This window comes from Meriones unguiculatus, chromosome 3 (assembly GCF_030254825.1).
Source record: "Meriones unguiculatus strain TT.TT164.6M chromosome 3, Bangor_MerUng_6.1, whole genome shotgun sequence".
In the NCBI taxonomy this organism is placed as follows: domain Eukaryota; kingdom Metazoa; phylum Chordata; class Mammalia; order Rodentia; family Muridae; genus Meriones; species Meriones unguiculatus.
The window spans coordinates 25,005,814-25,020,197 of record NC_083351.1 but is presented as its reverse complement, the minus strand read 5'-3'; the positions used below and the strand labels follow the sequence as shown (position 1 = coordinate 25,020,197).

The 14,384-nt window shown below is 47.6% G+C and overlaps 1 protein-coding gene across 1 annotated transcript; it reads left to right on the top strand.

Moving 5' to 3' along the window:
• The first annotated feature begins 1,193 nt into the window (after positions 1 to 1,193).
• On the top strand, positions 1,194 to 13,718 carry Trappc3 (trafficking protein particle complex subunit 3). Its single transcript, XM_021646640.2, has 5 exons — positions 1,194 to 1,369; positions 11,036 to 11,133; positions 11,314 to 11,413; positions 12,161 to 12,343; positions 12,981 to 13,718. Exons 1-5 carry the CDS (start codon positions 1,328 to 1,330, stop codon positions 13,098 to 13,100), a joined length of 543 nt encoding a protein of 180 aa, XP_021502315.1. The 5' UTR covers positions 1,194 to 1,327; the 3' UTR covers positions 13,101 to 13,718.
• The last annotated feature ends 666 nt before the right edge of the window (positions 13,719 to 14,384 follow it).

Here is a 14,384-nt window from a genome sequence, read left to right as displayed (position 1 = left end):
TCCGTACATTGTCATGTAGCCCCTCGAATCAGAGAATCAGAGATCCCTGCCTCCAGGGAGGCCCCAGAATGTCTGTGCCACCAGGAGAAGGGTATAATAATGACCAGCCCTACACCCTCAGGGAGCGACTGGGAGAACCCTCGGCCCCTCAAGCCTTCTCTCAGCCTAGCTGGCTGGACAGACCAGTTGTCATGGCGAAGGCTGGGTGGTGAGGAGCACCGAGTCTGCAGCTGCTGCAGAGTCAGGCGAGCAGGTGGAAATGAGACGTCCTTCCCACCCCAGCACCCTCAGGGCTGACCACTAAGGAGAGATGGCTGGAGCTGTGGTCCATGACTACAGGACTTTGCCTTGGCGATTGGTAAGGAGGGTTTGGTCAGCCAGCATATTCGCAATCCTCAGCATTTATTGGGCTGTGTTTGGATTGGTTGGACTGTCTTCATAGCATAGTTGGAAGGGAATCACATTTACCCTCTGTCTTTTCTGTATGCAGAATCTGTGCTCATGTCTCATCAATCTTTCCAGCAACAGAGAGGACTCCAGCACCTGGCCTCACATGGCAAGCCTGGGATTAGAACTCAGCACTGACTGCCACCACAGCTGGCATCTTTGTTCTCTGGGAACTAGGCGGTTCTCGAGAAGGGAGGGTGAGAAAGTGATGAGTGACTTGGAACTTATTTAAAAGACTGGATCATTGGGCCACAGGTGGTAGGATGCCGGGCCTGGCTGCGTTTGGGGTTTGAGAACAGATGGCAGTTGGAAGAGAAAGCCATTAACTAGCCTGACACAGCGTCCGTACGTGGTCATTCAAACTTTTTATAATGAACTTAGAGCTCCGTGTGAGCCACTGCAAGTTTTCCAGGACGTCCTGGGAGCTTCTGAAGCTGAACCGCAGCAACAGAAGACAGTTTAAAATAGGGACTTTCCAAGACCAATCCAGGAGAGGAATTTGCAGAGCATCTCAGAGCCAGTCGTGGGGGAGGAAAATAAGGACACTCTGTGAACAATAACAGGACTGCCACAAGGTGCGGATGCCACCTAGTGGCCAGAGTGGCGCAGCCAGCCGGGCGTTTGCAGCAGTCGGGGAGCTGTAGTGCTCGCTGAACAAGGGGCGGGACTTCCGGTGGAAATGTCCGATGCTGTAGCCTGACTTTGGCGGACCGAACCACAAGTCCCGTGGTGCTCCGCGCCAGACTGCGCAGGCGCAGTAAGGCGGGCCCGGTCAGTTCTAGACGCTGAGCGGCCGCGGCTGGGTCGAATCGGCGCCTTCAGGGGTCCGGGATCAGGGCTGTGACGAGGGGAGGCGAAGCGGCGCTGCGCGGTGGGCACCATGTCGAGGCAGGCGAACCGTGGCACCGAGAACAAGAAAATGGTAACTCTGAGCGCGTGACCCCCGGGCGGAATTGAAGCTTCCTGGGAAGGGGCCTGGTGCAGGTTCTCCGAGTCCTGCTGTGAGCTGTGGGATGGGCCGGCCCCAAGGTGGGGCAGTCCCTAGGCGTCCTGGGCTGGGACAGGTTGGAGAACCCCTGAGTTGTCTCCCCAACCCGGGTCGAGTGCAACTCTGTCCTAGACCAACAACAGCGACGGTAATCAATAACAGTAACAACCACTTACTCTTATTGTGTGTTTGGTGCTTGGCTGTTGCTTACATTTTGTCATTACCACAGGGTAACCCTACTAGGTGGATAATGTTAATGGCCAATTACAGCTCAGGGAAGGTTATGTGACGTCCAGGTGTACACTTAGGAAGAGTTAGGATTTGAACCTATGCCTCTCTCCACCTCCAGAGTGAATATTTTCGACTACTGGGTATACAGTATGGGCGTTGTGAAACTAGCTTAGATAGTGGTCTTGTCAGAAGGGAACTTGCCATCTAACACATAAAAGCATGAGCAAGTGGCCCCTCTAATGGTTGAGAGGATAGCTGGTTCTTTTCCCCGCCTGGGAGTAGTGGGACAGTGTGTAATCGAAAAAGGCTGGGCTGGGGCTGGAGAGTAAGGTGGATAATCCGTTTTCTCCAAGCTAAGAGGCTTTCCTGGTCCGTCTTTCATATTCTTTCTTTCTTTCTTTCTTTCTTTCTTTCTTTCTTTCTTTCTTTCTTTCTTTCTTTCTTTCGTATTCTTTTGCAGAACTTTGTTTTGGAGCTTAAAATGGAGCGTCTGGGGATGGAGATGTGGCTCAAGTTGGTAGAGTGTCTGCTTAGCATGCACAGGGCCCCGGGTTTAATTCCCAGCACCACGTAAACGGAGCTTGGTCATGAGTGCCTGTAATCCCAGTCCTGGGATGATAGAGGAAGAGCATCAGGGAGGGATTCAAGGTTGTCCTTAGTCCATAAGACGGAGGCCAGCCTGGGCTACTTGACACTTTTCTTAATACGCACAGATGGGAGTGGGGTGTGCCTGCATCAGGTTAGAGATGTAGCTCAGCGGAAGAATGCATATGCAGGAAACTCTGAGTTCAGACTTCACCAGGCAATCTAAGGGTACGTAGTGGGTAGATGTACCTGGGGAACCTATGTACTCTGCTCTAGACAGATGATTGGGCTTTCCTCGTGCCTTCTTGTCTTATACCAGGAACAACCACCACAAATGGAAGCCCCGTTATTCCGGGCTAGTTTTTTGTTCTTTGAGAAAGGGATTTTCTGTGTAGCCCTGGCTGTCCTGTAGACCAGACTGGCCTGAACTCAGAGATCCACCTGTTTCTGGCCCCCTGATTGCTGGGATCAAAGGTGTGAGCCACCATATCCAGCTCTAGGCTAGTTCTTAACCCTTTCTCTCTCAGACCACTTTTGAGAAACTGCTGATAGTGATGAATCATCTCTGCACAAATATTAAATACACAAACACTTACTCAGTGACTGAAGCTAGGTTTGATCCTGGCACTTCAAACGCAATATGCAAAAACAAAAACAGTCCACCATACACATGTATTCATTTACATTTTCCAGGGATTTGTGGTTTTTTTTAACATATTCTGTGGATGACTAAAAATTACTTTCAGAGGACTGAGGATGTAGCTAAGCAGTATACACACACACACACACACACACACACGAGGGGATTTTTGGAAGAAACAACAGTAGTTGAGACTATTGTGATAGAAAAACATCATGTTGGAGAAAAATGCCTTGGCATTTTCAGTTGATCCTTAGTTTCTTAAGCTATGAGATGGGGACAGTGATACTTAAGATTAGATGGGATAGTGTTAATTTTTTTCTTTTTCCGAGACAGAGACAGAATTTCTCTGTGTAACAGAGCCCTGGCTGTCTTTGAATTTACAGAGAGCTCTACCTGCTTCTGCCCTCCCAAGTGCTGGGATCACAGGCTTGTGCTGCCATGCCTGGCTAATGCTATTAAATTAAGGGGATGGTGTTTCCTTGGTGATAGGAGCAGCGATACTTAATCCTTAGTCTTTGTGTCTTGTTATCAGTATTTGTTTGTTATCCCCTGGAATCAGTATTAATGTTGTTTGTTTCTGTTTGTTAAACTTGTTATATAAAGCAAGCTAGCCTGGAAACCACAGAGATCCTCCTACCTCTGCATCCCAATTGCTGGAATTAAAGGCACTTGCCACCATACCTGGTAGTATTGAAGTATTATTTTTTTAAGTTTATTTTTATCTCTGTGAGTTGTTTATTGTTTTTATTTTAAAGATTTATTTATTTATTTTATGTATACGAGTGCTCTGTCTTCATGCTGCCAGAAGAGGGCACCAGATCTCATTACAGATGATTGTGAACCACCCTGTGGTTGCTGGGAATTGAACCCAGGTCCTCTGGAAGAGCAGCCAGTGCTCTTAACCTCTGAGCCATTCCTCTCTCTCCAGCCCCCTTGTTTTTATTTTATGTATCTCTGTGTGTGCCAGCGTGAGTTTATGTACACCACCTGAGTGCAGGTGCTCTTGGGGCCAAGAGTATATTGACTCCCCCGGAACTGGGGTCACAGGTAGTTATGTGTCACCTGATGGGATGTCAGGAACTGAACCTGGGTCCTCTGCAAGAGCAGTAAGGATTCTTAACTTCTAAGCCATCTGTCCAGCCCCAGGATTGAAATATTTAGCATCCCTTTAGTATATATCTGCAGTCACCCCTTCCAGTATTCTTGTGTGGTAACCAGAGAGGCCAGGCCTGCCCTCAAGACTTCTTTCTACAGCTGCCGCTGCCTCTGACTGAACAGCCTGCCCCCATTTGTACTCCTTCATTCACACATGCTCAGATCCTATGGCCTGAGAGAGGTCTTTCCTGGACACCTGACTGGTTCTCTGTCCTTTTTCTCCAGGCTGGTTTCCTCATAGCACTGTTGTTGTTTTTGTTTTGTTTTGTTTTAAGTATCTCATTATAAATCCTGTGTTTACTTGTTTTGTTTTTGTTTCTTTGAGACAAGTTTTCTCTGTGTAGCCCCAGCTGTGTAGATCAGGCTGGCCTCGAACTCAGAAATACACCTGTTTCTGTCTAGAGTGCTTGGACTAAAGCTGTGCTCTACCCCATCCCCCAAGCTACTTGTTTTTCTATCTGCCCCGTGGGAGTGGGAACTCAAGGGGAACAAGGATTTGTTCCTTTCAGTATTCCAGTCCTAGCATCTAGAACAATGCCTGCCACTGAGCAGTCTATCCATTGAATGAAAAAAATTAAGGAATGCATTTTTTCTTTTCTTTGTTTCGTTCTTTTTATTTTATTATTTTTTGTTTTTGTTTTCTTTAGACAGAGTTTCTCTGTGTAGCCTTGGCTGTCCTGGAATTTGATCTATAGATCAGGCTGGCCTCAAACTCACAGAGATCTACCTGCCTCTGCCTCCTGAGTTCTGCAGTCAAAGGTGTGCACCACCACCGCCCATGGGAATACATTTTTGTACTCAGTTCCCGCTGATACCTACTCAGGGCTTGCCTCATGATCCCTGTGGCCACCTATGTGTTCCTGAAACAAGGTTTTCCGATGTATCCAGGCTTGCTTCTAACTTATAACAGTGAGGGCAGGAACTCAAGCAGGCCAGGAACCTGGAGGCAGGAGTTGATGTAGAAGCCACAAGGGAATGCTGCTTACTTCTTGTTCATCCTGGCTTGCTCAGCCTGCTGTCTTTTAGAACCTGGAATCATCAGCCCAGGGATGGTACCACCTACAATAGGTAGGCCCTCCTCCAATCATTAACCAAGAAAATTTGAACATGTGCCTGTAATCCCAGCACTCAGGGAGGCAGAGGCAGGCTGATCTCTTGAGTTCAAGGCTAGCCTGGTTTACAGATCAAGTCCAGGCCAGCCAAGGCTACAGAGAGAAATCTGGTGTGAAGAAGAGAGGGGAAATGCCTTACAGTCTTGCGGAGGCATTTTCTCAGCCGATATTTCTTTCAGATGACTCTAGCTCGTGTCAAGTTGATATAAAATTAGCCAGCACAGGGAGGGTGTGCTGCAGTATTTGTGGAGGTCAGAGGACAACTTACAGGAGTCAGTTTTCTCCACCATGTGGTTTCTGGGGATCTGACTTAGATCATCAGGCATGGCAGCAGGCACCTCTGCCCTACTGAGCCAAAGTATCTGGTTTTGACCTGCTCCTCTTTCTTCTGTTTGGGGATGATACCCCTCTGGTGGCCCTCTCCCAGGTTACCCAGCTTTGAGCACATAATCACTGTATTTCACATAAACCTTCCAAGACCTAAATGGCTAATGTACCCAGGCAATCTGATGTCTTTTGTTTCAGTCCCTGCTAACAGAAACAGTCCATCTCCAGCAAACTTTACCTGAGCTGTGTGCAGAGTTCCTTGTTAGGTACAATGGTAGATGCAGGGATGAAGCCCTAGACTTTAACCTTAGTAAGCATGTGCCATGTGACATAGATAGAAATGTCCCAACAACAGGATTGTTTTAGTGGCCTGGACAGGGTCCTGTTTCATTGCTTATTTGCTGACACCCCCGTTCCCCTTAGTGCTGGGGGCTGACTCAGGGCCTAAGCACATGGGGGACCAGTGCCCACCACTGAGCTGTATCTTCAGTTTCTGCGTTGTTCTGAGCACCAGCTTCAGCATCTTTTGAAAATATCTAGCTTTAGTAAGGTAGTAGTGACAGCTTGTAGGGCTGTTCTGAGGGTGAATTGAAATGTATGTGAAGCTGACAGTACACTGTGACACTGTCATGTGGCCCTCTAGGTGGAGTTCTTAGCCTCTGTGTACAGGTCTGTACACAGTACCTCCTTAGTGAGCCTTTCCCGGTGTTTGTTTTGCTTTTAACTGTACCATAGCCCTGCTTCTATTTTATTTAGTTTATGTGTGAGTGTTTTACCAGCATGTATGTCTGCATACCGTGTGTGTGTGTCTGGTGCCTGAGGAAGCCGGAAGAGAGCATTGGATCCCCTAGGGTGGGAATTGTAGACAGCTGAGAGCCTTCAAGCCTACATGTGGGAATTGAACCCAGGGCTTCTGGAATAACAGCCATTGCTCCTAACCGCCAAGCTCTCTCTCTAGCCCTGCATCACTTCTATTTTAAAAGAATGAAGACCTTTAAGTTTTATATTCAGTTTGCTCACTGTTCTAAACAGGCTAGCCATAACTGAAGCTGGAGATAGACTTGCGTATTAATGGGAGGCGTGGAGAACCTGAGCCCGGGACCCCATTCCCAGAGTCCAGCATAACTGTTCAGTGTTGAACACAACTGTCCAGGACCTTGCCTTTTCTTGCTGGTGAACTGGGGAGCTGCCTGTGTAAGGAGCTTAATAACACTGTGGTTTGCACACCATGGCAATCATGATGGGCGGAGCTCTTGGAGTCTTTATCCCAAAGCCTCATTAATAATGGACGGAAAGCTCCCCTGATTTAATGCACTCGGGCCAACTCTCCGGACTGGTAACTGCTGGATTGTCTCCATCCATTCATGCTCAGGCCATTCTAGTGCCAAACCCTTGACTTTACTAAAAAATCACTCCCTCCTTAATAGCTTCCTTTCAGTTGCCATATTTGGCAAATATATCTCCTGAAGCTGCCCTGGTCTGACTGTTTTAGTTGAGTTCAGAGAGCTTCCTGCTCCCAACATTGATTTTCTTTGACTCAGTGCAGCTAAGATTTGTTTTAATTGAGGGGGCTTATTAATATTGCAGTTGTGGGGTAGTGTGGATACACTGAGCGTTGCCTGGGACACATTTGGGTTTTGTCCCCCCAGACTACTTTTTCATTACTTAGCTGTTTAACCTTGAGCTGATCATTCCTCATTCTGGTCTCAATGTCTCTTCTGGATTGATTACTGCCCCTTCTGCTTAACTGAGTTTTTATGAGCTAATGAAAAGTAGCCGGTTCTGGCCAGGCTTGGTGGTGGATACCTTTAATCCTAGTACTTAGAAGGCAGAGGCAGGTGGATCTCTGTGAATTCAGCCTGATCAACACAGTAAATTTCAGGGCACCTAGGGTTGCATAATGAGAGAGAGAGAGAGAGAGAGAGAGAGAGAGAGAGAGAAGAAGAAGAAGAAGAAGAAGAAAGCATTGTTTTTGCAGTGCAAGGCATGTGATATGGGAGGAACACAAGGTTGTAGGGTTCTAGGCCTTAATGCTTTGAATTTTTTTCTTAGAAGTCTTTTTTTTTTTTTTTTTTTTCAAGACAGGGTTTCTCTGTATAACAGTCCTGGCTTTCCTGGACTCCCTTTGTACACCAGGCTGGCCTTGAATTCACAGAGATCCACCTGCCTCTGTCTCCTAAGCACTGGGATTAAAGCCATGCACCACCACCACCACCACCACCACCACGTCTGGTTTTCTCAGAAGTCTTAGAGTCACAGAGTGACTTCCTCTGACAAGGCTCTCTTCAGAAGGGAGTAGCTCAGTGGATCTTGCTGGATCGTTGATTTTGTTGTTGTTGTTGTTGTTGTGCAGTCCTATTTCTGAGGGAATCCATTGGACTAAATGTGCTGTTCAATGTGTTTCTCAGGGCTGGGGATGTACCTCAGTGTGAGAACCCTTGCCTGGCATGCCCAGCAGGACAGACACAAACACAGTTCTCACTTCAGCTCCAGTAGTGCCTGGCAGTCTTGGTATTTTTGTTCTGGAGTCCTAGTATTTGCAGTTCCTTTCATATACACTTCTGTTTCTTGGTTGGTGTGTGTGTGTGTGTGTGTGTGTGTGTGTGTGTGTGCGCGCGCACATGCAGAAAGTACTGTACCACTGAGCTGCATCACCAAGCCAGGTAGAACTCACTAGCCACATTGAAATCATATGTGGCTTTGGTTTCTCTAAATGTGTTTTACATTTATTTACTTACGTGTGTGCACACATATGCGCCACGGTGCCTGATGTGGGAGTCAGGGGACAGTTCAGAGGATTCGTTCTTTTTCCACCAAGTAGAGCCAAGGGATCAAACTCAGATCATCAGGTGTGTTGGCTAAGGTGTTTACCTGCTGGGACATCTTGCTGGCCTCGTTTTTCTATTTTCAGTGTGTGTGCATGTGGATCACCCTCAGTGCTTGCTAGACAAGTACTCTGAGCTGAACCAAACTACCCAGTCCTGGCAGGATTGATTGATTGATTGATTGATTTCTTTCTTTCCCTCCTTCCTCCTTCCTTTCTTTCTTTCTTTCTTTCTTCCTTCCTTCCCTCCTTCCTTCCTTCCTTCCTTCCTTTCTTTCTTTTAAAGATTTAATATTATTTTAAAGTATGTGTATATGTGTCTGTCTTTGGTGGGTATATGCATGTGAGCGTAGGAACCCAAGGAGGCCAGAGGTCTTAGATTCTCTTAAACTTGGAGTTACAGGTGCTTGTGAGCCTTCTGATGTGGGTACTTGGGACTAAGCGTAAGTTTCTTAAAAAGTAGTATGTGCACTTAACTACTGAACTGTCTGTCCGGCAAGATTCTCCACCTTACCAGTCAGGCGTGGTGGCACACACCTTTAATCGTAGCACTCAGGAGGCAGAGGCAGGAGGATCTCTATGAGTTTAAGTCCAGCCTGGTCTATGCCAGTCCAGGGTTTCCAAAAATCCTGTCTCCAAAAACAAAACAAAACAAAGAGAGAGAGAGAGAGAGAGAGAGAGAAAAGAAAGACTCTCTACCTTAAAAACTGTGTGTTTTTTAACATGGTAGGCCTGCCACAGCAGTGTCCCACTTCTGGAACCAATTTGCTGTCCTACTTTGCTTTCTGTTGATGCGATAAAGACCATGAGTAGAAGCAGCCTGGGGAGGAAATGGTTTATTTGGCTTGCATGATCCAGTCACAGTCCAGCACTGAGGGAAGTCAGGGCAGGAAGATGTAGGCAGGAGGTGAAGCACAGACCAAGGAGGAAGGAGTGCTGTTTACTGGCTTGCTCTTTTTCATACAACCCAGGACCATGTCAGCACTGACAGTAGGCTAGGCCCTCCCAAGTCAGTCCAGGGGCTAGAGAAGTGACTCAACGGTCAACAGAGCTTGTTGCTTTTGCCTGAACCTTGGAGGTTCGGGTCTTAGCTCCTATCCATAGGGTGGGTCACAACATATGGATGGTTCCCTAGGGTAAATACTAACTTTTGGAACTGAAGTTAGTGTTTGCCCACTTCTGCCCTCCACAGGCAACAGGCATGCACATGGTATCACATGCTTGCATGCAGGCAGTCGCCCTTACACACATAAGTATTTTTTAAATGTTAAAGTTTATTAGTCAAGAAAATGTCCCCACTACAATCTGATGAAGCATTTTCTCAATTGAGGTTCCCTCTTTCCAGATGACCCTAGCTTGTGCCAAGCTGACAAAAAAACATAGCCAGCACAGTAATAGAAACCAGTTTGAATCAGCCTGGAGTTCCAGGTATACAAAATGTGTATTCCTGGGCTGGTGCAATGGCTCAGTAGGTAAAGAAAGGTGATTGCTGCCAAGTCTTACAGTTTGATCTCTGCGGCCCACAGACATAACAGGTGTGCTTGAACATACACAATTTGGTTACATTTAAAATTTATTATTATTATTATTATTGTAGTTTTTTTAAAATGTTTATTAATTATTTATACAACGTTGTACCTGCATGCCAGAAGAGGGCACCAGATCTCATTATAGATGGTTGTGAGCCACCATGTGGTTGCTGGGAATTGAACTCAGGATCTCTGGAGGAGCAGTCAGTGCTCTTAACTTCTGAGCCATCTCTCCAGCCCCATTATTGTAGTTTTTTGAGACAGGGTTTCTCTGTAGACCAGTTTGGCCTGGAACTCAGAGATCCACCTCCCGAGGGCTGGGATTAAAGGCTTGTGCCACTAGTGCCCATATTATTGTTTTATTTGTAAAGATTATTTATTATTATCTTGTATGTGTGCCTGCATGAGTCTGTGCATACCGTGCACATGCAGGTGGCTGCTGAGGCTAGAGGGTGTTGGGACCTTCTGGAAATGGAGTTATAGGCAGATGTGAGTCTCCAGTTGTGGGGTCTAGGAACCAAACCCAGGCATTCTAGAGAAGCCGTAAGAACTGTTAAGAACCCTTAGCACATGAACCCCCCATATTTGTTCTTCTTAGATGTACCCACTTTTTAGAAATAATTATAGCAGTGTGTCAAAGGATCATTAATTTTTTCCCATGCTGGTGACTTTGAAGAGAAATTGTCTTTAGGGTATCAGGCTCTCTGGAACTTCCTCCTCTGCTGCCCAGGCTCTCCCACAGTTTCCAGCTCCTCCCACGAGTAGCAAAGAACACAAGCCTTGTGGGTGCAGCCTGACTCCATGCCAGGACCCTCTCTAAGGGGAAGTCATTGGTCACACCTGCCCCCACACAGAAGCTGGTGAAGGTGTGTGCCCTGGCTCTGCCTATCACAGAATCCAGTGACTGTTTCTTGCACTCCAGGTTCAGGTGGCCCAAACTGGCAGAGGTGGCAGAGAGTGGGTTGGCAGAGGCCACTGCTGTGTTGGAAGATGAGTGCGCATGGGTGTGCCTTCTACGGCCAGTTTGCAGTGGTGCAGCTGCGGTCCTGTCATGCCGACCACTCCACAGGGGCGATGTCCTCAGGCACCCAGATGGCCTTCCCTTGCATCCCAGTGCTTGTGACTAGCCTGATCCAGACCCTCACTGAACCTTTTGTGCTGCTTGGTCGTGATGGCCCTCTGCATCTCTTTCAGAGCTCTGAGCTCTTCACCCTCACTTACGGAGCCCTTGTCACCCAGCTGTGCAAGGACTATGAAAATGATGAAGATGTGAACAAGCAGCTGGACAGAATGTAAGTGCCTCTCTCACATGAGGAAAGCAACAGGCTCCCAGCACACGTGTCTGCGCTGTCCTCATTTAGGAGGGCGTGCGCGTGTTACCCCCCATCTCCTCCTTGAGCAGACAACAGCCTTATGTTTAGATAGAAGACATTTTGACCCCTTAATGATCCGTTCTCTGATTTCTTTCCAAGGGGCTATAACATTGGAGTCCGACTGATTGAAGACTTCTTGGCACGCTCAAATGTTGGAAGATGTCATGACTTTCGGGAAACCGCTGATGTCATTGCTAAGGTCATTTACCTGGGCCACCTGGCCCCACTGAAGTTACCATTGCCTACCACTCTCACTGTCTCCCAAAAGACTGGTTAGGCAGGCAGCTCTTTGGACCAAAGACACTTTCCTGGTGGTCTGGGAATAACCACCAGGCAGGAATGACCAGGGTCTTTCTTGTACATTACGGCCCCACCGTAGTTGAATGTGGTGGGAGATGCCTGTGATCCCAGTGCTTGGAAGACAGACAGCAGAGTCACAGGAAGTTTGTAGTCAGCCTGGTCTGCATAGTGAATTATAGATCAGCCATGACTACATAGCAAGATCCTACCTACAAACAGACAAAGCCAGCAGTGTGTCTGCGTCACTGAAATGAAAGCCCAATCTCCTCCACTCTGAATGTGGAGCGGAGTATTGTGGGGGTTGAGAGTATGCATCTTGGGCCAGAAGTGACTCAGGCCTATAATTCCAGCACTGAGAAGACAAAGACAATCACTGCAAATTCAGGGTTAATGTAGGCTAAGCGGTTAGCCCCAGGCCAGCCTGAGCTACAGTGTGGGACTGTCTCCAGAAAGAAGAAATAAAGCAAAAATAACTCTCCTCATTCAGATACTGAGTGAGTGCTGAATTGTGTGGTGCTGAAGGAGAAAGGCAGTCCCGCACAGGCACTTCTCTCTTCCCAGATCTCTAAAGATCTGTCCTCTGACACCTTCCCAGTTGTATAGTTCTGTCACTGTCCCCACAGTGCTGTTGTGTGTTCCCTGACAGGTGGCCTTCAAGATGTACTTGGGCATCACTCCAAGTATCACAAACTGGAGCCCAGCTGGCGATGAATTCTCCCTCATCTTAGAAAACAACCCGTTGGTGGACTTTGTGGAGCTTCCTGATAACCACTCATCCCTCATTTACTCTAATCTCTTGTGTGGGGTGTTGCGAGGAGCCTTGGAGATGGTGAGTGCGGCTCCTTAACCTTCCACAGCCTCTGAGCTGGTGGCTGCTTGGTAAATGCTTGGCTAAAGGAAGGAGAGGAAAGGGCTTTGGCTTCCACCCCCTTGCTGCCCAAGGGAATACTGCTGCTGAGACAGGATCTGAGTTAGTCTCCTCTGCCTGGTCATGGTCCTTCCTTTCTGGCAGGCATGACAGTGCTGCTGTGAGCAGGGCAGCCCATTCCCACATTGGTTCCTGCATCACAGTCTAGTGGACTGAGGCCCTTTTTCTCTTTTCTTTTGAAATAGCCTCGCTCTAGCCCCAATTAGCTTGGAATTTAATATATAGACCAGGCTATCTTCAAATTTGTCTCTAACCCCTGCCTCCCAAGTGTTGAGATTACAGGTAAGCAACACCACATTTAGCTGAGACCATTGTCTTTGGTGTCAGATGGAATATTGGGGCTGGCAATCCTGTGCCTGTGGGAATTAGTCCCTTTTAAAAAATTATTGGAAGTTTTTTTTTTTATTTGTATAGTTTATGTCTGAATTTTAGTCATTTTTATGCACATACACACTCTCCATGGGCATTTCTGATCTAGCCTCACTCTGAGGGGTTCCTCAGAGGCTGTGGTTTGGCATCTGTCCATTCTGTTCTTCAGGTCCAGATGGCTGTGGAGGCCAAGTTTGTCCAGGACACTCTGAAGGGAGATGGCGTGACAGAAATCAGGATGAGGTTCATCAGGCGGATTGAAGACAATCTCCCAGCTGGAGAAGAATAAGCATCTCTAGGACTCGGGCAGCCAAGAGGAACACCTGCTGGAATGAGAAAGGCAGGGTGCTCCCTCTGCCCCTGGAACTCAGTGACTTTTAAACCAATGTTATATATTCTTCTAACCTTATTTCCATTGTTCATGCTAATAAAGAGCAGACCGACAGTCTGTTTGCCCGACAAGTATGCACTTCAGGAGGGGGTTCTTTGTTCCACTTCCCTTCACAGGGGCAGGATGTACTTACCCTTTGTTGGACTAAAAGAGCTCAAACCATTCTACATTCCTGTGAATTTTCCAAAGCAAAACCCACTTTGACCCGTTTAAGAGACAAGCCTGAAACCTCTATTCCTGGGTCTTCATGAAGCCATTGGTAAATGGCTGTAGGGAGTCTTGGGTTGGGGAGGGGAGGGGGAGCTCTGGGAAGGGGTGGGTAAGAATTGTTGGCTATAGTGACACACTCTAGTCTTGCCAGGCCACGGAAGCCAGTCATGCCGGAAACACCGGCTTCTGGGAAGCCGCCCAGGTCTCATTCCTCCCTGCTGTTTGGAGGCAACATCTCCTCTTTTTACAGAGGGTCCATCCTTTTTTCTTACAAATTCTTCAATAAAGACACATTCTTGAGTGAAATCCCAATCGTGTCATGTTTTCCTTCTGCTCAGCATGTGAAGTTTGACTGGAAAAGAGTGAGTGAGCCGCGGAGCTGGGTCCTGCTTACAGCACAGGGCAGATGCTGGATTCCACACTATCTGCTTGATGATTCTATTTTCGTGGAGAAAGCCAAGGAAGACCAGGTTGCCTGAGGTCATAAAGCTGTCAAGTGGAGGGACACCAAGCTTTGAAGCAGGACAAAGTCCCTGCTCTTGACTTGATTTTCTAAAGCCTGGTTAGCATTTAGGGTCACTCTCCAGCTTGTGGCTGAGAATAGCTTTATTGTGGGTGCAGGGGATTAAGCCTAGGTCTCATGCTAGGCAAGTGCTCTACACTGTGATTCCCAGTTCCTCCACACACACCTTTGGTGGTGGCATACGCCTCTGGTCCCAGCACTAGGGAGGCAGAGGCAGGTGGATCTCTGAGTTCAAGGCCAGCCTGGTCTAGAGAGTGAGTTCCAGGACAGCCAGGGCTATACAGAGAACCCCTGTCTCGAAAAACAACAAAAACCAAGAAACCAAACAACAGAAGGAACCCCATTTCTTTCAACAAGATCTAAGTTGTGCGGACTGGCCCTGAACGTGTGATCCTCCTGCTGAAGCTGGATAGAGACCTGCTTCACCAGAGCTGGATGTTTGGAATGGC